The sequence below is a fragment of the Pelobates fuscus genome, chromosome 5 (genome assembly GCF_036172605.1).
Source record: "Pelobates fuscus isolate aPelFus1 chromosome 5, aPelFus1.pri, whole genome shotgun sequence".
In the NCBI taxonomy this organism is placed as follows: domain Eukaryota; kingdom Metazoa; phylum Chordata; class Amphibia; order Anura; family Pelobatidae; genus Pelobates; species Pelobates fuscus.
The window spans coordinates 370,245,419-370,272,996 of record NC_086321.1 but is presented as its reverse complement, the minus strand read 5'-3'; the positions used below and the strand labels follow the sequence as shown (position 1 = coordinate 370,272,996).

General features: G+C 39.7%; 1 protein-coding gene and 1 long non-coding RNA gene across 3 annotated transcripts in view; both read right to left on the bottom strand.

Moving 5' to 3' along the window:
• Window positions 1-1,039: 1,039 nt before the first annotated feature.
• LOC134611873 (uncharacterized) lies at window positions 1,040-4,229 on the bottom strand. The gene is made up of 2 exons (XR_010090915.1): window positions 2,125-4,229; window positions 1,040-2,070 (listed from the first exon to the last, which is right to left on the bottom strand). It is a non-coding gene; the product is annotated as an uncharacterized LOC134611873 (long non-coding RNA).
• Window positions 4,230-4,269: 40 nt separating this feature from the next.
• The window catches only part of TEX2 (testis expressed 2), a 58,638-nt gene continuing 35,329 nt past the window's right edge, over window positions 4,270-27,578 (bottom strand). The window contains exons 3-12 of one of the 2 annotated variants that reach the window (XM_063456158.1): window positions 18,854-19,054; window positions 18,099-18,435; window positions 17,307-17,554; window positions 14,277-14,423; window positions 13,284-13,383; window positions 12,749-12,881; window positions 10,032-10,151; window positions 8,567-8,776; window positions 8,315-8,435; window positions 4,270-6,769 (exon numbers count right to left, since the gene is read on the bottom strand). In XM_063456158.1, coding sequence (XP_063312228.1) covers window positions 6,659-6,769; window positions 8,315-8,435; window positions 8,567-8,776; window positions 10,032-10,151; window positions 12,749-12,881; window positions 13,284-13,383; window positions 14,277-14,423; window positions 17,307-17,554; window positions 18,099-18,435; window positions 18,854-19,054 — 1,728 coding nt within the window. In that variant the 3' untranslated portion in view covers window positions 4,270-6,658. The remainder of the gene's footprint in view (window positions 6,770-8,314; window positions 8,436-8,566; window positions 8,777-10,031; window positions 10,152-12,748; window positions 12,882-13,283; window positions 13,384-14,276; window positions 14,424-17,306; window positions 17,555-18,098; window positions 18,436-18,853; window positions 19,055-27,578) is intronic. The other variant, XM_063456159.1, reaches the window with a different exon arrangement.

Here is a 27,578-nt window from a genome sequence, read left to right as displayed (position 1 = left end):
ATAGGCACCCAGACCAATTCTACTGAGAAAGTGCAACAATTACATAGCAGAACAAAGACTGAATCTAGTGATTGTCAGACAGCTATTATAGGCATTCCGGGCTGTCACAACTATTAGGCGACTAGGCATTCGCTTAGGGCACCGTCCAGCAGGGGAAGCCCCCACCAGGATGTTCCAGGGGGGCTGCAGCGCTGGGCGAGCAGCTCTTGAGCCGAGACCCCACTCCCCCCCCACCCAAAAGGTGGGGCACCGAGATGAGACCTGTCACCACCCCCAAAGCTGTGCTTGTTAGGAATAGCAGAGCAGACACCTGCTTACCCTGATGAGAGGTGCCTGCTCTACCGATAAATGCTGGAGGAGGAGGCGGCAGGCGGCAGCAGCAGGGTGGGTAGCAAGGGAGGCTGTTCTTGCAGCTTCTCACTCCTCTCTCACGTGCCCTCTGTGATGCTGGGAGCCAGAATGACGTCATTCCGGCCCCGGCATACAAAACAGCGGGCGGGAGGAGTGAGAAGTTGTCCCACCATGGACCGTAGGGAGGCTGGATGAGCCACAAAAACTAAAATGGTGTGTGTGTCTGTCAGTGAGTGTTTAAGTGTGTGCTCGTCTATGCTAGTCTTAAAATTCACCAAATGCATTGAATACATCATTTATCACAGTGATAAATTATGTATTCAATGTACAATGCATGTCTTAGGATGTATGGCCAGGGCTGTGTTTGGCTCTGCCCCTGATCTGCCTTCTTGACAGTCCCAGTGAAAGCATTGTTATTGGTCCTATGTGAAAAGTCCTATGTGAAAGCATTGTTATTGGCTCAGAACACCACGTCTGATGATGCAAGTCAAGCAGGCAGATCAGGGGAAGAGCCAGCAGCAGCAAACTGGAATAAATGTAAGATTTTGCTATTTGTAGGGTGGGGGGGGGGGGGGGGGCAGCGTGTCAGATGGTGGTTTTAACAGTGTAGGGTCAGGAATACATGTTTGTTCCTTTATTCTTACTCACAACCATATTAGACAAATATGTAGAAATAACACCACACAAATGGAGAAATTTGATTTAATAAAACAGCAAGCGGATTTTGATTACCCACAATTATTATTTTTTTGATCATGTGCAGCATAAACACAGTGAATCAGAAGACCAATGTTAGTACATAATGTTGGCCTGTAAGAGAGACGGCGTGAAACTGCAACATGCACAACAGAACATAAATTAGATGACAAGCGAATCAAGGGGAGCAGCTGAAGACAGACATTATTTAACAACATTTACTTAGATCAAACTCAAGAGTTCCAGATATATATTTTTATGTCGGTCAGTGTAATCTACAATATGTTGTAGGCTCTGAGAGCAGTGACGGCGTGCCCCGGCACGTAAGGCATTTGTAGACTTGAGCCTGGCCAAGCATCACGGTAAATGCAGTTTACAAATATCTAAGGTGCCAAGTTACCTATCACTGCCATAGTGCAATGGTCCTCCCCCAATATAACAAGTGCAGATGTGCTACGAAGATAAGGGCATACAATATTCAGGGTTGCTGAAAACCTGAGCAATGAGATGTTCAACCAGGTACCAACTGGTAAACCGGATGGTGAAACCATAGGATTCATTTCACTAAACCCCACATGGTTATGAGTTGCTAACCAAATTGGCAAATTTATGCTAAAATAGCCACTCTATAATTATCCCCCCCAGTGAGCTATTTTTGCCTAACTTTTACAATTAAATCTGATAATTTATTCAAAAACGGTGATCATGTCTTCGGCTATGCTGATGCACCACATGTTCCCTCCCCCTCTGTTCCATAAAGAAATTAATTAAAAGTCCATGATACCTGAGTCGAGTGCTCCATTTGGCAGAAAAAGGCTCTCCACTCTAATGATTTACTATTAATTTGGTGGAGTTTAGGGAATAAACTCCATAGTGGTTTTGGTGGATGTGAACATTTAAAAACACCAAACTGGCATCTTCTCGAATAATATTTATAGGGCAGCTTCGGGCCAAGGCTCTAGATAGAGGGATACACATTCATGTGAAAGAACTTCAACAATGTTCAGTTTTGTTTTCCCCCCCCTTTTTGGAATACATCTCCAAGACTTCCTGCACAAATAATTCTTTAAGGAGTACAACAGGAAACCGGAGGTAATCCCTAGCAGAGATTCAACGTACCATCCTCAGAGTTTTTCAGGATGTATTGGGATCTTCTAAAAACATGATCTGGGTCATTCTTCGTCTATCTGGACAACACGGTTTAACATTTTATTCCTGATCTCACTCCCAATTTTTGAAATAGTAAATTAAATTTAAAGGCAAAAATGTGTGTTGGAAAAATTCTCCAGGTCAGCTATATTATCATCTTTGATTTTGTGACAACTCACACTTTTGCAAGAAATCCCGTTAGCATAGCTCATAGGGAACATGTGCTTTTTAGTTTCATATCAGTACTTTAATGGAAAGCCAATAGGTAAACGTCACACATGAAATCCGTCACTGTTTGATGTTAAATTAGTTCAAATTACAGAAAACAGTTTTCCTTCATTTACAATTTTCAAGAGAAGTATCTTCATTAGTAAAAAGGGGGTTAGAGGGTAATTTTAGCAAAACATTTCTTTCAAAATTCAAAGACAAATTAATCTCAAATCCAACATATTACTGTAAACAATATTATTAGCCAATGAGCACAGATGATTGGCAATTTTATAAGAACTCAAAAAAAAACCAAAAAGAAAACGTCACTAGTACGACAGTGTGTTCGTTTAGAAATGAGTGATCACTTAACTGGTGTGAATTACCGAGAGTGGTCATTTAGGAGTGTTTACTCAACTAGTGTGATTACTGTAGTCCTCTCTTAGTAAGGAATGCTCAGTTTTTCATTAACCTCAGAACCCACTATTCTAAATTCAACATGTAGCAATTGTCCATCACATACAAAGTGCCCGTCAAATGGCCCTCGTGGGGCTTCTATAAATCACAAAGGAATATTTTTCTAAAATAAAAATCAAAACAAAACAAAAAATATAATAGTATAAGATGAGTCTCTAAGCTCAATAACTGAGTCACACCACAGTATAGCGGCTATCTGACAAGTTTAAATAATAGCTTCCTATGTGTACTTATGGCTGTTTAATTCCGCAAAGAAAAACTGCAACATGAATATTAATACACAACATATTTTTACAGATTCCTTCTATACATCTGAAAGGCCCTGTCTCGCTCACCCAGCCTACCAGAGGCGACAAGGCGGCAGAGACACTCAAAGAGGTTTAAACAAATTCAAACAGGGTAATTCAATAAACTAGACACTTTTCCCATCCCGGCTGTTGTCTCCTAAACCATTAGGGGAAGGAACTGCCCTACAAATGGTAGGCAAAATGCTAAATCAGGGGTGGGCAAACTGTATCATCAGCCTTTTTAGAGCTACAATTTCTCTGGTGCTTTGCCAATGTGAAGACTGGAATTACAAAATGGGACTCTTGCCTCTGTCCAACATTGGGGTTAAACAGACTAGGAGATAAAAGGAACAGTACATTATCCCATTCATGTGAATCCCATTGTTTTTGCAGTTACCCCATGTGTTTAAATAGAGGTTAGCCATACAGGCTTAAATATTTGCAACCAAGAGGCAGAGAGGGTGATGTTTCCCCTATTCTGATAAATGGGGAGATGGGGGCTGGGAGATTCGTAAATTTCCAGATGGCACTGAAAGCATAAGATTTGTACTACATGATCAGACACGCTGGACCCCCAATTCACCGAACGTTGCAAGAGCACAGTGTTACGTTATCACAACAAAAAACCCAGCAATTAGATTCATAATCATAAACTACCCAAGTGCCTCGATGTAATGTGTGTGTGTCTATGGTACATTTATATATAATATATATATCACGCACAGTAAATGCGCTATCTACATCTTGCACCGGGACTGTGATCACGAATGTTTACATTGCGCTCCTTTCTATAATCAAACTATTCTAGGATAGGTTAACCGGTAAATCAACGTATCCTTTGCCAGACACAGAACACTCATAATTCTACCATCAAGAAGAACAGCACCAAAGAAACTCACAATCTGAAAATATATTTATATATAAAAAATACAAAAATGTATTTAGGGACCTGAAAAAAAGGTCAAGCTAAGCAAAAGGAGGCAAAAAAAGTAAAATATTTTGCTTTACAGAAGTGCTTGCACGAAAGGCTAATCGTCGCCGCTCTGCGCTTTGTACGGATTACGTTTTTTTTTCTAGTGCCTGGGAATAAGCTCCGACAAGAACAGGGAGATTTGGAAAAACTGCTGAAAACACAAAATAGCTGAGAGAAGGCACAAAATGGCAGATCTGAATTGCAAATAATAAAATTAAAAAAGACAAAAAAAACAGGATGTTTAGACATATTTGTTACATGGTGCATTTTATCAGCATTATAAGTCTTCCTATTACTCTGTATCATTTTAGAGTATTTTGATCTGAAAACAGACCTCTAAATTCAAGAAATTAAATTTTATTAAGTACCTAGTAGAGCATAACCATTAAAAGCTGGGTTAACAACAAATTGCAAAATGATTACTTAAACTAAAAATTTACTTTAGTGTTAAAATAAATGTGTCTTTATTTATAGTGTTTGCGTCTCTGTTAGGCCACAGAATTAAATCTTTAATCCAATCACATCCTAATTCTTTACACGAAGCATTTATTGTACAGAGAAATGGTCATATTCATCTATATCGTATGGGATATATTAAGGAGACATTGAGAGTCAGTACGGAGCTGAAAAGGGAAAAATAAATAAATGAATATTTGTCTCTGATGTGTCACAGATTTTCTGGAAAATAATGTTAGACAAGACTAAGGTGGGAATAATAGTTCTTTATCCAGAATAGCTGGAAACCTGTTTTGAGGGAGATCTGATCAGCGGTTCTGCGTCTAGTGAGACTTTGCTGCTTCCACTTCTACCGGAGCTGGAATCGAGGTATAATTTAGTATATTTATCTCTCAAGACAGGTCACCGACTTTGGCTAGCCTAGTTCTGCGAGATTTGATCCAGAGAATGTGCACAAATAATTCTATCAATTTGGTACATTGCTCTCAAGGTCCATCTCTCCGAGAATGACTACACTATGGGGGCGCAGCTCAGAGAAGTACTAAGATTTAGGGGTTCACCAAGATAAAGAAGAGGACCTGATACAGTGTCCCACGCAGCGCTAGAGCAATGGCATTAAACACAGAACAAAAGCAAGCAGCTATTTAAAATCTCTAAGGTGGGGCATTTAATATATTCCTGAATATTAATCGTTTTGGTAGATGAGATGTCCTATCTGCAACGTTTATCTGCATATAATTTATTTATAATATGCACTCATAGAATGTAGAGAGGCATGCTGGGGTTGATTCACTAAACAATAAACTGTAACCCAAATAGTCAAATTATTTAGGACAAAACCACAAATATGGAGGGGGGGAGGGAGATTCTCCAACACGGCAAGGCTTGGCTTATTTAGCTTGAATTTTATAATTCGGTTTCCAATTCACTGTCTAGTGAATTGACAATAAACGCTTTCAAATAATCTAAAGAGTTTGGATTCAAAACTCATCTACATCGCAGGGCGTCCAAACTGGCACATTATTAGCGCCCAATTGGCAGAGTGTCCTGAGCGACTTTAAACAAATTCCCTAGATCGAAACCCAATTATCCTCCCTTTCTACAGTGTATGGACACAATGATGCTTTGGATTTACGGATAAATATTATGGTGGGATTAAAAAGTGATTGTCTCGGAGGATGTTCTGTTTTTTGAAATTACAGAGCTCAAACCACACACTTGCCCCGTAGGTCTAAACTATATTAAACACAAACATCTCAATACCCAAACATTCACCAAGATTTTAAAGTGGCGTTAGCATCTCGGCAGCGTACTGGCTATTTTAGAAAACATATATTTTACAATGGTAAGAGGGGAAAGTGTACTTACAATCAAATATAATTTTTTTTTTTTTTTTTTTAACACAGAAAAATAAAACATCATAAGCCTTATAACCAGAAAACCCCCAAAAAAAGGAAATGTAAAAAAATAAGAAGGCTTAGTACACATTGTGCAGATATATTTCTATGTACCATTTTTCTAAATTTTATATATTTTTTTTTCTTTCTTTCTTTACTATTTTTCCAGCAGCTTTATTAGCTTTCCGGGCGCAGATTCCATATGGCAGCCATATTAATGCACCGGGAAAGAAAAATGTAGCGAACACGTAAAAAACTCTTTGTTTAGAACAAAGAGCCTCTCTCCTTTTTTACACAGCAAGATAATGATTAGCAATGGTTTAAAGCAGGATGACTTTAACCCCATGGGTGTTCTCTCCTTATTGACGATGAGGAATAAAGTTGAGTGGGTCACAGACCAGCACAAACTTGGGGGACTCGAGGCTGTTGTGAAAGGATGAGAATTTGGTGCTTCATTCGAAGTGATCACTTTTTTTGTTGGAAAGTGAAGGAGGCATGAAATTCCGGCCAGCATTTAAACGTGCGTCCGTTGCGCCTCTGCTGGGCGTAGTGAATTTCTCTCCACACCACTGACTGTGGGTCCAGGAAAGTGTACGCACGGTACATTGGGGACTGGACAGTGTCTCTTGAAATATAATACTGTAAACAGAGCGGCTTCGGCGTTTTCATGATGCTTCCGTCGCTTCTGGCTCAGCTTCTTTAGCGGAACGCGGGTCCATCGCAGAGTGCATTATGGAGACATATAAATCATCCATGTTTGGCATGACAAATATTTTCTATGTAGCGGGGAGGAGAAACAAAGAGAGAAAATTCAACGTTAAATAGACCTAGTTTTCATGAGGAGGTTTTGAAGCACAAACTCTAGGCTTCTGAAAAAACAGTAACTGTAGCAAATAGAATAAAAATATAGATAGTAAAGTGTTCCGTACTGGTGCTCTAATGATACTTTAGAGTACGTCCATATAAATCAGAGATGACGTGTAGAAGATAATATTGTAAAAAAGGATTACTTTATTCACCTATAAAAATAATAATAAATAGTTCTGCTAAAAACATGAAATACTGGGTACTGCCCTACATATTATGCCTCTGATGAAGTAGGGCAGCACCCTATGAAACGCGTAAGGCTGAGAAATCAATACGAAGAGAAGAGTTGGAGAAAGTAGAACTCTGTGATCTACAGACGATTCTATCCGGTACCTGACGTCATTCTGGAGGCTCACCTTTCGATGTGAGGTCGGGGGTGAAGTGCCAGAGAACGCGGACGCCGTCCTCACCGGCTGCTGCAGTACTAACTTGGAAGTGGACCATCACCATCCTCAGCCATCCGGACTAGCGGTTCAGGTCATATGGTCCTTTCACCTTCTCTTACTTCGGAATATATTTGTGGTATATTATTTACCCAGTATTTCATGTTTTTATCAGAACTATTTATTATTATTTTTATACGTGAATAAAGTAATCCTTTTTTACAATATTATCTTCTACAAGTCATCTCTGATTTATATGGACGTACTCTAAAGTATCATTAGAGCACCAGTACGGAACACTTTACTATCTATATTTTTATTCTATTTGCTACAGTTGCTGTTTTTTGGCGGTTAGCCCAGATTTTTAAATTGGAGACTGTGAATTAGGCTGTTAGTCTATGATACTAACAAGCCTAGATTTAGTTTATCCTTTTATCTTTCTTATATGAAAGTAGAATAAATTCATAAGAACCTTATCTAATTCTGTATTGTATATTCAAGCAGGTCAGAGGTTATTTATGATATATGTTATAACCACTTGTTTTAATGCTTGGACTGATCCCCCATTTATCTACAATTTGAGCTTTTATGTATTGTTGATATATAAGACTAAGAAAATGTTTATTAACTCTTTCCTGGATGTTTTAAGAGTTTTAGAATTTTGGAATTGTATTGATCTTTACATCCATATTTATATCCACTCTCTGATAATATATTATACATTTAGTATTTACTCATTATATGTTATAAGCTCCTGGATATCTTCATTTTCTTATATTTGTAAATCTTTATGGGATTTGGTGAAACCCTATCTTTTCCAGTTTCAGAGCTTTTATCCTATTCTCTGTCTTATTCCCTCTTACACACCCTCTGATAGACATATTTTTTGACTATCAGGACTAATCACTTCTGAAAAAACAGTGTTTAAATTATGCAGGTTATCATGTGTGATAAAGATAAGAGAACCCCCAACTAAGTATCAAAGGACATACAGTTGCAATATGGCGGTGGCTAGCGTATACTCATTCCTTAAAGGCTCCAGGCATCAGTATATAAGATTGGCCAATTTACCTTAAATTCTTGTTCCAGTTTTTTCTCAATCCACTCTGTGACGTGTGCCAGAGTCACTTCTCTTTCACCAAGTTTCGGACGAGCTTTGAGTTCCAAGTGAGGTGGCACTCGGAATCCATACCTTCAGAAGGAGTTTTAAAAAAATAATAATATTAGAATTCACTTTAACACTCTGGAATGTACGAGAAGTCATTTGTACAATCTACCTGAAATGCAGGCTGAAATTCTCAGTACCAAATACAGCTGCCTTACCATATCCTGTCAGTAGGTGGTGGTGGAATGTTAATGGTCAGTGTTCCCTTGCACTCCTGCACTTCCACAGTTAATAGCAAGGGGGTGTTCGAGACCTCTTCAATCTTTTTCTTTATGAACTCTGTTTCTGTGGCTTTCTGGAAATATTTTGATTTGGTGATTTTATCTACAAAACGCATGATCTTGCTGGTCCGATGAGCTCCCGCAAACCTAGAAAGAAAATCATTTAGTACTTCTGCTATTTATTTATTTAGCACCAATAAATCCTGCAACAATGGACACTACTGGCAAATGCTTTTATCAGGAAAGTGACAAAAACAGACTGATAACGTAGTCTGACACAACATGCAATGTTTGTGTAATAGCCCCTCCAAGGCTCAAAGTAGTAGAATCCATCCAAATTAAGATAATCAGAATTAATCTCTCAATGGTGCCATGGAAACCCAAATATTTGTGTATTAGTCTAACAATTTGCACACACACACACACATTCTGGCTAGACTTTCTTCCACTAGTAAATATGCACGCGCATATACACTTGAGTTGTACGATGGTTAAAGAGGGCATTCAGCCAGATTTAGAACGGATCACAAACCTTGCATTTTGAGTACCAAGAATATAGCTTGTTATCCAGATTCAAAGCTAATTTACAATGTCACATTTATTTATTTCTCTTTAACCAGTGTATTTTGTGTGGAACATTCATGAAATTTAATGTGAACAATACACCCGTCTATGTCTTTTGCATGAAAAATGCATGGATTTTGCTCAATAAAGGTAACAGATCATCGTTACCTGCCCGCAAAGATTTGACTTCTATGCTTTTGCAAACTAAGCAATCAAGAGAAAGCTGCATAGTGTGATTTGTAAAAGCAATGTGAATAAACATGGTTTACGAAGATTTGTAAACCACTAAAGTGCTCAGCGATACAAGAATTAAATTCTCCCGCAAAAAAAAGAAAACAGTCAGGAACAAAGCTGTATAGTGTAATTTGTGGTAGGTCATTTTGCTAGGAATTGTATTTCACTGTCAGAGATGGTAGGTGCGTGGATTTCAAACAAACTGTCCTCCAGATGTACAATAGCTCCAAGCTGTAGTGTACATAGAACCCAAATGAAGTTTTTCATTTTTGCGAAAATTGCGATTTGTTCTAAAATTGGGCTGAGTGTTAGCAGTCATAAGAAGTCCACTTTAAAGTTAAGATCATCATAAACCGAGACTAAAGAGCAAATTCATATTTAAACATCGGTATTTCCTGTTTAGAAATAAAAACACAATGGGTTCACAGTTTCCTTACAGGAAGTAAGCGAATCATCGGGACTTGTTCCCTACGTAAACTCTATCTGTAAGTTTATGTTTAATGTGGTGACCAAGATCTAGGGTATTTCTGAGGTGTAATAGTCATGTTAAATGGTGCAAAATATACATAGAGTATGTTCTTGAAGTTAAGAGTAGAACGCTTACCCCTCGGTTCCCGAAATCTGTTTATCTCCCGATACATCAGGGGCATCATCTTCATCGGATGAACCGGCACTAGAGGACTCCTCGTCACTGTCAGCTAGGTAATACGCTCGTGGCCTGGCTCTAAGAGATAACATACATCGACATGGTTAGAAGTGTTTGCATCATAGGACAGACATGCTATATTCAGCCCAACCTGCTCGTAAAACAACCTGCTCTCTATGAGAAATGGAAAACGGGGCTATTTAATCACCGATGTGGTTTCTGCACCGATTCACATTGCTGGGGGATAACAGGTGTTAGTCTGAGCCTGCAGTTAACGCACATGTTCGATTGTGAGCTTTGTGGGAGATTCTTATGGCTGGCTGTAAAGCATCCCTTATGGGTTAAACAGAGATTCTGCCAGCTACAGGTAGTAAATGGTTAATCATGAACTGATTCGAGAATCCCGATGTAGTAGAAACATGCGATTTCCTGCTGCATTACAGTCTGCGATAAGTCCAGAGGTCTCACAGATCGGGGTATTTTATAAACAATACAAAGTGCGTAACTCTGAGAATGAGCCACGGGGAGATTACATCACAGTCTGGCAATTTCATGTTTTCACATTAGAAGGAACACAATGATCTCCCGCTGCGGACACTGAAGGCAGGATAAAGGGATGGTTATCTAAGCAGTGGTAATGCAAAACATTGCGTTACAATCTAATATGAAACTAGATTTCCAGCAAGTATTAACTATATGCATCTGAACAACATGAACAAACCTCCCAGTTGTATAACAACACGTGGAGAACCAACTAGGAATGGCAAATGTTGAGCTCAGATCTTATAAGAATGCAAATATAATAGATTAATTCACAACAACTTTGCAAGCATTTCTAATAAAAAAAAAAAAACAAAAAAGGCAGGCCTTTACCATATAAACTCTATAGCTTTGCTTGCTTATCACGGTTGTTAATTTTTTATGACTACTGGTTCTTATTAAGACAATTTTTTTCCCGATATTAAACATTTGTATACTATTTTAAGGGCTTGACTGGTCTAACAAGATAAAAATCTTCCACCATTAAATGCATGTATGTTGCTCTAAAGGCCACGTCATTGATTCTCTATATACACTGGCTTTCGTTGACTTGATTTATATGGTCTTAATAAAGTACAGGTCTGGCGAAACGCGTCAACCTGTATTACTTAAGATGTGTTGTGCTACCCATTTACATTTTAATTTATACTTATTTGTAAATTGGGAGGCTTGTAGGTATTTACAGCAACTGTAGGCGAAGAGTTGATTAGCTTTTATTAGATTTTATGACATGAATGTTGATACTTCCTAATCCCCCACCCCCCAATTCTCAGTTCACTTAAAGTTGGGAACCATAACAAGTTGATCAAAATGTAGTTGCGGTGCCAGGAGGTTCCTAGCACTGGCTCATCTTTAGGGGTTAAACCGTTCGCAAATAGTTTAACCCCAAAGTCTCTGGTCCAGCGCTGGTCAACTCTGCTTCCTGTCCTTTCAATTTCTGAAATCCTAGGTAAAGGAAGGCCCAGGCAGAAATGCTTTTGATTGGCTTAGAAGGGGCAGCTGACACCCTAGCCAGTCAGTAGCGCCCCATCCCACATAGATTTATCTGCATCGCAAGTCTCCACATTAAACAAAGGACATCAGAAAGAATTGTAAAATTTCAATTCATGTCGTGCCATTTAATCTCTATTTGACATTAGTGTCAACGAGGCTAATTACTGAATAATCCTTTTTTTCTACAGATCTGCAGTTCATTACAGAAGGTAAATGAAGAGAGGTACTGCCACAGCTCTTTACATTTAATTACTAAATGGTCTTCTGAAATATCAAGTATACACATCAAGAGAAAACAAACAAAACAAACACATCTAAAAGCAGTTTAATAATGGGCTGCATATAAACTCACCATTTAAAATCCATCAGTGCGAGCAAAGAGTGGGAAATGTAAACACAAATTAGTTAACCAAGTTACATCAAACACCTTTTTTCTTTTTAAACTTTCTATATTTTTGGTATTTTGCTGGCTGAGAAAGATATAAAGGACCAGCCCACAAACACAAAGCACTTTAGCTTGCTTCGCGTCCGTGCAGTATCAGATTATAAAAGTTAGTTTATAGAACTGTCAATAGCTTTGAGAAATTGGCACTTTTTTCATTGGAATCAGACAGCCAGGGAGGTTGTGCTAACGGAAGTGGGGGGCGTGCTCCTAAAATTGCTGCTAACAGACCTCAGACCTTCACCTCCTCGACAGACCTCAAACTGGGCCCTTTGTGCCCACGCTCCTGGTCTCAGGCTTCTGGGGGAAAGGGCTTCTGCAAGCTTTTTTGGTATGCTCCCCCAAGGATACATGTATAAATAATGGCATGTATGTATTCACAGGGATCATATTTACTAAGTAGCAACTTAATTATTTATTTTACTGTGGAGTGTTTCTTTAAATGCGATTACTGCAGACAGTTTTACGTCCTAGGATCCTCTATGCGCAGCCAAAACGTCTATAAAGGGGATATTTAAATCAGAAATCTACCCACAATGGCTAAGTGATGTAATTATGTTAACTGCGAAGGAGAATATATAATAAAAGCTACACCCTTTCAGTGAAATGACGGCACCAGGGCCCTCAAAGTAAAATTATAGCTATTCTTTTTTGCACAAATAGTTTAACATCTACACAGCCAATTTGTAGCGTCACTTACCCTTCTTTGCCAATCTCACCAACTTTCAAAGCTTCTCCCAGAGGCTCCTTACCAAGCTTAGTCAAATTCATTTTGGTCTCCAGGGTCATCAAGAACGATCCGTTGTAAGAAATTTCCAGATCTGCCCACAGACCTGGAGAAAGACCAAGCAAATAAATAAATAGACATTAGTCCATTAACAAAATATGGTAACTGATCGAACACACACACACACACACAAAAGGCATGAGGGACAGGTACGGGCACTTCTATGGCAAAATCATTTTGAAATGTCAAGGAACTTTCACTTGTCCTCAGTCCTTCAGTAAATGCTATTGAAGTGATTACTGGGGTAAGAACTACATGGAAGGCAGGTATGAGACATTTCTGGCATGTTTGGAGGATCATCCCTCCATGCTTTTGGTGCACCTGCCCGAAATTTGCACTAGAAGTGCACGAACATCTCACTTTACACTTTAATGCCGCATTGCCAACTCCGGTGCAAACTAAATAGGAGATAGAGAAAATAATAAAAACAGGGTCAAATGGAAATTACCTCTATGATCAATGGACGGCTGGAAAGCCCGAAGGATTTTCGGCACAGCCACACCCATGTCCAGCTCCGTTAGAGTCAGCTCGTTCATAAAGTATGGCAGCTAGAAGGTAATGGTGCAATAACAGTCGTTACAGTCGAGACAAACTACAATACTGCCACCTTCTAACTCTAGTCGAAGATTGTAACGACAATCATGTACATGTTCTGCAGTACTAGCTCGATGGTGGAACAGAAGGTGCTAGTTTCACGGGAATATTAAAGAGATGCTCTCACTGTTCATTAAAGTGGTTCTAGTGTATGGAATTCCTGTTACTGGCTTTCCATTCAGCATTACGTGGTTTTTAATATTTTATAAGCTAATTCAGCCTATCACAGCGCCCACTACAGGTATGAATTGGTATTGCTAAAAGGAAGCTGTGTGTGGGGCACCCTTCATTTACTTAGTGTTAGTGTTAAACTTCTCGAAAATGGTTTAAACACTGAATGGAGGGACAGAGGACTCCATGCACTATAACCAGTTAAAGGTTTTTGCACTTATCTCAGGAAACGATTTAACTGCTGACTTGGGATATGTAGTAATACTTTCTGAGACTGCAAGGTTTACTTTCCTTAGTTAAAGTTGCAGCACACAAACGTGTCAATATTAATCTAGCTTTTACTGCAGTCATTAAAATTGTGGAACAAAACCAGCAAGCAGCCTCCGATAAAGCAGAACTTTTCTAACCATTTTTTTTACCTAAATTTTCTGCTTACTTTCTTACTGGTGTAGAAGGGGTCTGTCTACTGGTGCAGCTAAACCCCCTAAATAGTGCACAGATGGAAACGTTAAAAGTGGGTCTATGTATTCATTCTGAACACAGTATCTCTGTAATGCATAAAAAAAAGATCATTTGAACTTCGAAGTTTTCCTTTAAAAATAATATGACAGCCGGTAACTAAGCGACACAGAATTTCATGTAATTTCTAGAATTGAAAGACTATCATTGCTCGTACCTTGATTTTACTGAGTTTCATTTGGATTTTTTTAGAGACCAGATCAGACCAATATTTTTCTCCCAGAAAGTCCCAAAATATTCTTCCCAGTAGAGCGTTGACCCAAGCCTGCTGCTCGTATTCCTCCGCCGAAGGTGCTCCAGGAATCTATATACACAGACAGCTTGGGGTTGGCTCAGAGTACACAAAGACATTGATGTGTTTGTTCGCATGGTACACATGCACGCAAGCAGACATTGCTGTGTTAGGTCACATGCATGCACAAACACAATGTTGCATTATGTTAAAGGCTACATATGTGCATACAGATTGCCATGTTAAGTGCCAGGGTACATTGAACACACAAAGGCTAACATTACGTGTTATGTCACAGGGCACATGCACACAGACTTTTATGGTCCACAGGTTGCAAGCAGGCACTGCAGAGTTCCCAAACACTACCTAGAATGTGACAGCAGATACGAACCATTCGGCCCATCTAATCTGCCCAATTTTCTAAATACTTTCATTCGTCCCTGGCCTTATCTTATAGTTAGGATAGCCTTATGCCTCTCCCACGCAAGCTTAAACTCCTTCACTGTGTTAACCTCTACCACTTCAGCTGGAAGGCTATTCCATGCATCCACTACCCTTTCAGTAAAGTAATACTTCCTGATATTTTTAAATCATTGTCCCACTAATGTAAGACTATGTCCACTTGTTGTGGTAGTTTTTCTTCTTTTAAATATAGTCTCCTCCTTTACGGTGTTGATTCCCTTTATGTATTTAAATGTTTCTATCATATCCCCCCTGTCTCGTCTTTCCTCCAAGCTATACATGTTAAGATCCTTTAACCTTTCCTGGTAAGTTTTATCCTGCAATCCATGAACCAGTTTAGTAGCCCTTCTCTGAACTCTCTCCAAGGTATCAATATCCTTCTGAAGATACGGTCTCCAGTACTGCGTACAATACTCCAAGTGAGGTCTCACCAGTGTTCTGTACAATGGCATGAGCACTTCCCTCTTTCTACTGCCAATATCTCTCCCTATACAACCAAGCATTCTGCTAGCATTTCCTGCTGCTCTATTACATTGTCTGCCTACCTTTAAGTCTTTAAAAATAATTACCCCTAAATCACTTTCCTCAGATGTTGAGGTTAGGACTCTATCAAATATCCTATACTCTGCCCTTGGGTTTTTACGTCCACGATGCATTATCTTGCACTTATCCACATTAAATGTCAGTTGCAACAACTCTGACCATTTTTCTAGTTTACCTAAATCATTTGCCATTTGGCTTATCCCTCCTGGAACATCAACCCTGTTACATATCTTAGTATCATCAGCAAAAATACATACCTTACCATCAAGACCTTCTGCAATATCACTAATACAAATATTAAAGAGAATGGGTCCAAGTACAGATCCCTGAGGTACCCCACTGGTGACAAGCCCAAGCTTTGAATATACTCCATTGACTACAACCCTCTGTTGCCTGTCACTCAGCCACTGCCTTACCCATTCAACTATCTTGGAATCCAAACTTAAAGATTGCAGTTTATTGATAAGCCTTCTATGTGCAACAGTGTCAAAAGCATTACTGAAATCTAGGTAAGCAATGTCTACTGCACCACCCTGATCTATTATTTTAGTTACCCAATCATAAAAAAATCAATAAGATTAGTTTGGCATGATCTCCCTGAAGTAAACCCATGTTGTCTCGGATCCTGAAATCCATGTGATTTTAGATGTTCAACAATCCGATCCATTTACATTGTTTCCATTACTTTCCCCACCACTGAAGTTAGGCTTACTGGCCTATAGTTTGCTCGACTCCTCCCTACTACCTTTCTTGTGAATGGGCACATCAGTCGTTAACTTCCAATCTTCTGGGACTACTCCTGTTAACAACGATTGGTTAAATAAATCTGTTAATGGTTTTGCTAGTACACCACTAAGCTCTTTTAATAACTTTGGGTGTATCCAATTGACCTATTTGTCTTTACTTTTGACAGTTGAAATAGAACCTCTTCCTCTGTAAACTCACATGTAACAAATGACTCATTTGTCCTTTTTCCTAACTCAGGCCCCTTTCCTTTATTTTCATCTGTAAATACTGAACAAAAATATTCATTGAGGCAGTCAGCTAGACCGTTATCCTCTTCTACATATGTTCCTTTTTTTGTTTTTAATCTAACTAATCCTTGTTTTATTTTCCTTTTCTCATTTATGTATCTAAAAAAAAAAAATGTTTCACCCCTTTTTTTACTGACTGTGCCATTTTCTCTTCTGTGTGTGATTTGGAAGCTCTCGTAACTTGCTTAGCCTCTTTCTGCTTAATCTTATAGATCTGTCTATCTTCCTCACTCTGTTTTGTTGTTTTTTTATAATTACTAAATGCTAACTTTTTGTTTTTTTACTATTTTAACCACATCTGTGGAGTGTCACAGTGGTTTCCTGAATTTTTTGCTTTTACTGGCAAGCCTAAGCAATTTTCTGTTGCCTTCAGCAGTGCAACTTTTAAATAATCCCATTTCTCTTGGACTCCAGAGAGTCTGATAATGACTCCTTTACACATATTCTAATTTTAGAAAAGTCTGTTTTTCCAAAGTATAAAACTTTTGTTTTTGTGTGGTGTGACTTAGTCACTGTTTTTATATTAAACCACACTGCCTGATGATCACTGGATCCTAAACTTTCACCTACAGTAATATCTGATACCAAATCTCCATTTGTTAACACTAAATCTAGTATGGTCTCTTTACGAGTTGGCTCCTCAACGACTTGTTTTAGAGACAATCCCAGTAGGGAGTTTAGAATATATGTGCTCCTGGCACAAGCAGCTATTCTGGTTTTCCAGTTCAAATCAGGAAGATTAAAGTCACCCATGATGATAACTTCCCCCATCATTGTACTTTTAACGACTTCCTCAACTAGTAGATTATCTTGTAGATTATCTCTTCTATTTGTCCTGGGGGCCTATAAATCACACCTACACGAGTTACTGTGTGATTACCAATTTTCAACGTAACCCAAACGGACTCTACCTCACCTTCTTTGTAGCAGTTGGGCTGCTGTTGGCACTGTTTATTGGGCTTTCAGTGGGACTTTTATCCTCCTGTGGGACACACTTTGCCATGTAAACATTATAATCCAGCAGCATTTTTTGTCTTAAGTTCCCAGAGAGTTCCTTCGGCCTGGGCTGCACCATCATTTCATCAAGACTGCCCTTACTGCTGCTTCGGCTGTGGCTCAAGATCCCAGACTGGCTTCCCTGTCTGCTGTGTGTCAACAAGAGCCCTGGAATCAAAAGGCAAAATGGAAAACCGGTTTCAAACTGTGCTTGTATATTCCGTTAGATAAAATGCTAACAAGACAATGTAACTCTGTTTTAAAAAAAAAATAAAAAAAAATGGCACCCCCTAAGTTTTACAAATAACTTTAGTTTAGTTATAATGTTCCTACGTCTAACTGAATCGCTACTCAACCATGGCACTTCCTGGCCAAAATCCAGATCACCATGTGTTGTAGTACTACCACTTCTCCACGATGGATGGAATAGAATCATAGGAGCTGTAGTTCTACAACAGGTGTAGATTGACCCACTTTGGTAAGCCTGGCACAATCCATTAATCTAGATGAGCCAGTACGCCAGAGGGGTACTACCCACTGATCCAGAGTACCCACTGTTGGAAGCTGGGTGCTGCCTTCTAAGCTACATGTTCCAATGCAGAGTGCTGGGCATTGCCTGTTCACAATGCAATGCTGGGCTGCCCAGATTAGCAAACTTGGCTCAGATTAGCACATGCCACCGATGTAGATGATCTGGTAACGGAAGAAATACCTGATTTCACGTTTGATGCGACACTTGGTTTCTTTAAGTCAGATTTAATTTTGGAAGCTAGAAGGAATTTCCGGAACCACTCTTCCTTCTCCCTTCCAGTCCTTCCAAACAAATAAAGCACTTGTTCTCTGTGGCCCATGGCTTTACTTCCATCCGGACACTTTCTGTTCTCTTCAACATGTTGCTCAGTCCGCTCGACAAGAGACTTGTCTTCTGTGGCATCTTTATCGGCCTGTACCTTGGCCATAAAGTCATCCTGCCGCGCCAGCTCCAGGCAGATTGGGTACTTCTTATTCCATACCCGCTTGCGTGCCAAACTTTTTGGGACAAGATAAACCTGTAAAAACAAATGGCATATTTAAATAAAAAGTCTTATGGCGCTAGAGACACGGGACTTAATAATGGATTCACCATCAAAATACCTGTAAGAACAGTAGGTCTTAAATCTGGTTGTTCACTAATGAGTGAACTAGTGTGAAATGTTGAAATTTCACAGTGAATTTAAAATTTGACCTCAAATTTTAAAAAAAGTCCTTCAAGTCCGATATCTTTCCAGATTGTCTAGTTTTTTTTTCTAAAAAATTTGAAATACATTTTAAATTCACCCTGAATTCACCACAGTTCAAACGTTATAGGTTTGTTTACCAAAATGTGAATGTGAACATTGCAAGCACCATAACCACAACAGTGCTTTTGTCAACCAATGCATTTCTGGAGAGACAGCCTGAATTGGGCACATATTGGCGCGTACTCACTTTGCTGTCGACAAGATCATAAATTCTCTGACTGATGTAGACGACATCTGATTTTGGTTCATTGAAAATGGTTCTACGGGAGATGTTTTTGTTGGGTTTGGAAAGCCGTAATGTAGATCCCTCCAGACGAACAAATACCGATTGGGTCAAGGTGGCATGGTAAGTCTCTGGGTCGTATGTTTGGATTTCATTCATCCATCCCTGAAAAGACCGACAATACTGGTAAGAGGCTAAAGTTAGTCATCTTTAACTATTTCTGAGCTTGAATTAAGTATGGTTCAGGCATACCTTTAGCATTTAGCAGTGTAAATAAGTCTTAGGAATATTGTGTTAATTATCTAAACCCTCTCCACGCCATTCATACCACAGCCTAACCCAGATTATTTTCCAGGAAGCCTGGCGGTGAAGTTTTCATGTATAATACTTTGTGGCATTTTTCCTCCAGATTAGGATCTAGTAACCAAACCGGAACAGTAGAAAAATGTCCCACACTTTAATAATTTTTGCAGGTGTATTCAAATACAGACAAATACATTTATAAAACATTGCTTACATTGTTCCCTAGAATAACCCTGCAATTTATAAACATCTATTCCGCACATGGTGGTGATCAGTGTTCTGGTAGCATTTTATATCTTTAGATTGTAAACTCATTTGGACAGGGAGCTCTTCACCTTCTGTTCCCATATGTCATACGTGTTAGAATTAAAGGAGCACTATAGTGTTCAACTGTTTAGCTCTCCTGCCCCCATCAGATCGCTCTGAAACGATATTAAACTTCCCTTCTATCCCATGCCGCAGCGGTCTCTCCAGCCTAGCTCCGCCTCAATAGCCAAGACCATCAATGTGCGCGCCATAATGCTGAGCTATGCCAATCAGCATCTCCTCATAGAGAAGTATTGAATCAATGCATCTCTATAGGGAGCATTAAGCGTCTCCTGGTAGAGTGTGGAGATGCTGAAAGTAGGTGCTCCACATTGTGCAGCGCTGACACAGAAAGCACCTCTATTGGCAGTCTGAGTGACTGCACCTAGAGGTGTTAATCGGCAGCAATGCAAACACTACCTTTTCTCTAAAAAAAGCAGTGTTTACAGTAATAATACTGCAGGGACAGGCTACACATACCAAAACAACTACATTAAGCTGTAATGGTTCTGGTGACTAAAGTGTCCCTTTAAAAAAGTTTGCCTGGTTTTCTATTGTACAACGCTATGGAATATGTTGCCGCTATATCAATAATCGTAATAATTGCTTAGCCATCCATGTTAATCAGGCTGCTTTGGAGGGGTCTAAGATTCATACACTCTGAATATTATAGGATGAGCTTCTCCTGGTTTAGAGATGCAGGGGCTATAACTGTGCTCTGATAATGGACGGCCACTTCTGGAAATTTCATTGGTGCAGAGTAGAAACCATTTTACAGATAGAGTGCTTCAGGAAATGGCTGCTAAAATACATATAGGTCTCTACATGGCTCTAACAGACAGAGGTATAGAAACCTTGCAAATTAATGACATTGATAGTAAAGAGGCATCATGTGACCAGACACTTTACACAATGGCTGACTGATTCATAGAATGGGCCCCGGGGGCAGGTCATAAAATGGAAAAGCCAGTTATTGGGATGATGAGGAGTTACTGGACAGTAGCACAGCGGGGAGCCTGGGGTCTCGACTTACAGTCAGCTGCAAATAATAATGAGAGAGACTGCTGGGTTTATTCACTAAACAAGTAAAAGGGAATTGAAACACGTTTGCCAAAGTAGCCAAGATTGGCAAAAAGTAGAATAAGTCTGTTTTTTCTTAGCTTTAATAAGATAAGCTTAAAATGAGCAATTTCTCAATTATTGAATAAACACACTAACTTAAAAACGTATAGTTTTGAATTATCCACATCAGCTATCTCATACTCCAGCCTCCCAGATGTTGTTAAACTACGATTCTCTGGCCATTTATTGCACTCAAAGAATTCTGCAAATTGTAGGGCATTCGCATCGGGGGCAGAGTTTTAAATCCCTGATCTGTGTATTTCAAGGATTAGGACTTTGTGTATAGTGCACCGTGAACACAGTAATTCTGAGAAATCTTGTTTCTACAACAGTCCCACAATCCCCAGCTCAACACGGATGTGAGCCCAGACAGTCATTATGGTTCGTTCTGGCCCTTTTTGGCCAACAACTCCTGCTTTGGTTTAAAAACTGGAGGCTGGGAACCTAAATAGTTATCTTACCACTATAGTGTCAGAAATACATGTTTGTGTACCTGATACTATAATGTTCCTTTAAGACCTTGCCAATAGATTTATATATAGTGTCCAGTCCAGGCAGGTATTTATATGAAAAGGGGCACACTGTAAGCCTTTGTCGTCTTGAAATGTATTAAAATATAGGAGTATACATTGATCAGTTTTTCAGCCCCAACTGAGTCTTTACAAAGATGACACATTTAGGGGCCAAAAAAAAATAAAAAATAAAAAATTGTTTTTCTAGTTAAGATACCTTGTTATGCAACATTGTAGCATAAGGCTTTATATATTCATACAATATTTTGTTTTTGTTTTTTTAATGAATTCCAGTAATCCAAGTTAATTGAAATAGTGTCTGCAGAGATAACAGAAGCACTTTTTTCACGGCAATAATATTATAAAAACAAAGCTCAGAAAAAGACCTCCCCCGTTATTCTTCAACCTATACAAACACAATGAACCACCCCCCCGCTCAGATGATGAGTGGAAGAGGTGGAGGACACCCGGAAATATGAAGACTTGAAGGCAACCACAGCAACGGCAAAGGAAAAATACACGAAGAGGTGGTTCTACTGGATGAAATATGTCACCTCAGATGACTTCGTATCCCTTTTGACTACACCAGAATCTAGGGAGGAGCATACAAGGAACCGAGGAGAGCCGGCCACCGGTGGTGCTGACGGGGCAGGGCGGTCTGGAGCGGAGAATGGGGGGTACAGATCGGCAGAGATGCCCACCCACCTTGATGCCACTATCTCTTCTAGCCCCCCCCCCCCACATACCTTGCCTCCCCACTCTGCTATGTTTTACAACCCATCCCCTTTCCCAAATCCCAGACCCTCACACCCACGACCACGCCCTGACTTGGACACACATAGACACCCAGATACTGGAATCGGAGCCGAACTCTATGACAACTATGCTACGTATGATTAAGGCACACACACACAGGCCCACACAAGACAAACGTTTCTCATTTTGTTTATATAATGATTACCTATATGATTCTTATCCAATTGCAAGTTTCTTAATACAAGTACCTGACTCTGCCAGTGTTGCCCACTAGATGGGGCTGAGAGAACACATGCTCTCGCTCAACCTATGCTCAAGGAGCTTCTATTACTAACTTTCACAGCATTGTCACCAGCCAACCTATGATTGTTAACTGTAAAGAGTTCACTTTGTTACCGCTATATTGCAACCGCTGATTTGACCTGTTGCACTGGACGGCTTACCGTTGTACAACGCTTTTCCACATCTGAGCTAAGCCTCTGCGTAGGCAAACACATTGTCATAAATGTAAGGTACTAACGTTCACAAAAATAAAAACCATTTAAAACAAACACAATGAACACAATTTAAGTTGTTCTCTAAATATGAGTGACTAACTTATTGCAAGTTCACCTTGCAATAATTTCATCATTACCTATATTTTTCTAATAGTATATATAAAAAAAAAAAAAAATCAGTTCCACCCCGCCATCCCCATCTTCATGAGCCACAGCGGTACTGTCCCGCCATCCCCATCTTCATGAGCCATAGAAGTAGAAGGGTAGGCAGATCTGATAGAAACTGTTAAACTAAAAAAAGTTAATATTCTAAAATACAAAATCTACATCAGGTTGCAAATATTAAAAGATACTAACGACCTGCAATAATGAGTCTTTAGGTTTAAAAATCAGAATTTAAAATAGAATCTTACTTTTAAATCATGATTTAAATCAAATCAATCATGGCAGGCAGGCAGGCAGACACACACTGTAAAATACATTGTAATGATGGCTGTTTATGTTTGCACGACTTGTAGTGATAGCTGTAGCCAGTTAGATCATCTATAATTATGTACACAGAGCACTTTACAAGCCATGTTATCACAGACTCAGTAAAGTTTCAGATTAAACTTGAAGTGCTAGATTTGAAATGAGACAGGCTGTGATCTGCAAGCAAATGTAGCCCCTATTCAATAAATGCCGATACCACTTTGTGAATGAATATTTCCCGGCTGTAATTAAAATTTTCCACTACACTCCCTTTGAAGAATCCAGGCCACGGCTACGATCAGACCTTATGGTCTTCTGTGCAAATGTCAGTGACCAGTGGGGAACTCTGCTGAATGCTGAAGAACAATCCCCGATCATTAGGGAGTTCTTGGAAGCAGCATGCACGCTCATTAGCACTCTTTTAAAATATGAGATGCTGCTAGCGGCAAAGGTAATACAAGGGGAGAAGAGTATGCCTCACGAGGTCACCTGAAAAGCTACCCTTTTAAAGCTTTGATGACGACCCATGACACCCCAGATGTTTTGAGTGACATCTTAAATTATGCTCAGCAAGCATGATTGTAAATTTAATTCAAAAAGCATTTGCGGTAGCCATCACTATGGAACATCTCAGGATTTCACTCGAACACTACGCGGCGGAGATCTTAAACAGAATATAAGATTAGAGATTAATGGAGAGCGGAATGACTCCCGGCAAAAATGTCAGCTCCGAAAATAACAAATCCTCAAACCTTCAGCGGGGTTGAAAGTTTCTACAACTCAGTTTGGGAAAATTATGCAATTTCCCAGTCATTGCTCCCGGACTCCCAGTTTAATAAATTAAACTCACCAAGTCCTCTCTCCACTGCAGAATACGGAGAATTTGATTCTTATCATATATTCCCCAACTACATATGAAGCAAAGGCTGGGATTCTAAAATACATTTTAACATTTATAGGACATCAGATCTTACACAGAATGTAAACTGAAGAATAGTGCATTACTGAACGTAATTCTCAAAGAATTGCAATTAACCGCTACTCTAAAATAGGCAATAGAGCTAGCGCTCAACTTTTTCTCTCATAAAAATTGTAGTTCTTGGGTGTGGGGGATAGCAAGCTACATAAAAATTTACTCTTGTCACTTACAGCTGCAAATATTATGTCACATAGAAAAACTGTTAGTGACTAATAATGCTTTAGAAACTAAATTCAGGATTCAGCCTTTAGCAAAGCAAACAGCTTACTAGGATAGACCCAAATTAGGAAAAATAAATAAATATCCTACCGTCAGTCTCTATGTAATGGATATTTGAACCCTGTATGGTTCTCTCTAAGCTTGGCCAAGATCTAAAGACCAATTAACATTGAACTTGACAGGACATTAAATCACTTTTCTTTAAAACCTATACCAGGTCTGAGACACGTTCTGCTTCCTGGCGATAACCGAGACCTGTCTGTACCATCTCACCCTACACCAGATCTGACCATTATTCACTTCCAGGGCAATCCCAATACCTAAACCATTCCTCCCAGTACTAGATCAGAGACATTTCCCTTCCCAGCCATACCAAGATTCTATACCAGGTCAGAGACATTCCCTTCCTAGTCATAACCTGCACACATACATTTCCATCATATACCAGGTCCGAACTTTAACCAAAATACACAATGTTTGCAAGTTGAATAAAATCAAAAAACGTTGCATAAATTATAGATTTAAAACAACGATTTATGAGGCTGTTGACAACAGATCTGGAGTCTAATTCAATGCAGAAAAGTCAGCGGGAAGGAGACCTTTCCATAGATTTATCGATCATTTATAGGAAATCTTACGCCAAAATAAGCATGGCTTTAATAATTTCAATCCATGCTGTGACAAACTGCCATTTGCCACTGGGCATCGGAGAGGACTGATCGCTAGCCTCCTGCCCCGCGACTATGGCCCTGGGATGTATTGCCCTTTTAAGAACTGCATTTGGGCATAATGGATTTTTGTATGCTGTTCCTGGCCCTTTAAATACTTTGGAGCAGTGTTAAAACTTTTAAACTGGCACTTCGAATGCAGTCGAAGTGCCGAAGTCGTCGAAGTGGCCGCCATTCGACAAACGAACACGTGGCGGCGGCCATTTTAACTTATTCGAACGTGGTCAGCGGTGTGTGCAGCCAAATCTATGGAACTGTTTGCGGCTACCCAAATGCACGAACACCGCTGACCCGTACCTTCTTCGACACCGCGGCTGGAGACTAAGTCGCGTTCGAAGATTCGACCTCCCGTTCGAATGTGACAGTCAATTTCTCGGTGTAAAATAGACCGACCGCACAGCCTAAATCTATGGAACTGTTTTGGGCATGAAAATGTGCCTGCGGTCGGTCACAAAGTACTTCCGACTAACTTTTGAACTAATGGAAGGATTTGCATGATTTTTGAGTATGTTCATATTTCAGTATGCAGATTATTTTTTTTTTTTTTTTTTGAATTCTTTATTTATAGCGTGCAGGGAATTACAATCGAGCATGGTGTGCCACGATAGCACGAACAAGAATACATATTATAGATTTCCATGGCTATTTGAAACAAGACTGCACATTTTATAGTTAAGATAGACAAGTTAAACTAAGCATTTATCATTTTTAAATGGTACATTAGCTGATGTTGAGTATGTCAGTTTACGTGAAGTCGTACATTGGTTGGGTCGTAGTGATAAGATGCATGAGGTATGCCTAGTCAGGATATGCACTTTAAACGATAAAAGAACAAGAATAAAAAACAGGCTTCCAACATTGTAGTAGGCTTGTGGTATGCACGTGAAGTTATGCTTCAGTGTTAAACTAAAGTGTGTACATATGTTTATATAAAACTACAGCTTGGTTAATAGAGTTGCTTAAATGAGTGATGTGCCACCAGGCGGGTTGTGGCATGCTGGGTTATCTTCTGCGCTAATCTGGGTGGTAGGTCTGTCTTGCGCTGTATCTTCAACTGTGGCTTCGGCTGCATCAGTATGCAGATTATTAATGTGTTTTTTTATTAATATTGGATGTATAGTTTTAAAGTCATAAAAATGTAGAAGTTTTAGCTTGGAGATAATTGTGTAGATACAGTAAGAAACTCAAATATCTCCCAAGCAGAGGGGAGGGAATATGTGGGATGTAACCGATATTTGATTGGTTAATGCCTAATTGTCTGTGGGTGTCTCCCTTGCAGGGGAGCACTGCATAAAAGCAGAGTACCTGCCATTAAACATCAGAGTTCTTCTTTTACCCTCAATCTAGAGTCCTGTCTCTTATTGGGGGAATCGCTATATCACTACAAGGGATTGCTATGCTCTGCATATTATCTTGGCTAATCACTTCTAAGCTCTTTTAAGAGCTTGCTCCTGCTTCACTCTCTTGGAGGAGAGGATCACCCACTGGAACCTGGAGCCTTGTCGGAGGTCCAGGGTGGAAAGGAGACGGCGAGACCCCAACCAAGCTGCGGCGGTTCGTGGGGTCTGCGGTGGTTGTGGTGTCTGCGGAGCGCTTGGAGCCCTCTGTAAGCGCTAGGCGCATCCTTCAACGGAGGTACCCAGTCGGGGTGCCAGGTGATCCGTTACACATGCATCTTTCCACGCATTTATTATTATTATTTTTTTTTTAAAATAAAAACTTTAATATCTTTATAGAAAGTGTTTACATTTTTTCATATAGCAAAATCCTTTACCCAAATTGTTCTCCACCCAACTCTAACAATAAGGCAACAGGTCAGGAAAGGTTCTAGGCCAGGGGTAGTCAACCTTTTTCTACCTACCACCCATTTATGCATATTTCTTGATCGAAAAATTTAGTTACCGCCCACCAGTTACCGAATTTTTTTATTTTTTTTACGCAAGTGCAGAATATATTTTAGAAAGGAGGGTGTTGAAGAAAAAAAAAATCTGTACTTACATCTATCTTTTTATTTCTACTTAATGCATGGTTACAATGTTTTTAACTTTATAAAGTTTAATGAGAAAACAAAGTAAATTGAAATTACCTTTAACTAGTGATTAATGAGATCATTGAGGCTGATGCTGCGAGACTAAATATTTGATATCTGGTTCGATTTTCGTAAGGAACAAACGAAGGTCTCCTCTTTCGGTGATATTTAGACAATTTCTCTGTTTGCGCATAATATGATTTCTCATCTGTGCATCAGCTCCCCTCCTCTCCCTCCTCAATTACCCCACTCTAGTTTCTCATTTTTTTCTCTCCTTTTCCTTTATTCTTTTACCTTCCTTATAGCAATGCCCAGCAGGAAGGTTGAGCTAGGTAGCCCACTTATTATTATTAGCCAACAACAATTCTATCCTTCCTATATTTTCCATTTTCCTTCTTTCTCCTATTCTACAAATGCTCTGCGCCTTCCTTCTCCTATTTTACAAGTACTCCACTCCCTGCTATCATGTAACCCCGTTCTCCAACCTCTCCCCTTCCTCTACCCGCGTGTTACCCTCGTTTGAAAGCACACGCGCGTTCGTTGGTGCACACACGCGTTCGTGCATTTGCATCTGCACACCCACACTTCCTGCTAACCACTGAGTGCGCAAGAGCTGAATAGAGCGTTCATCTCTCTGGATGAAGGGGGGGGGGATTCTGCTGGTGTCATGGAACCCACTACCGCCCACCTGCAATCCTGAAACGCCCACTAGTGCGGCGGTAGGGACCAGGTTGACGACCCCTGTTCTAGGCAGACTTTCCGTAACA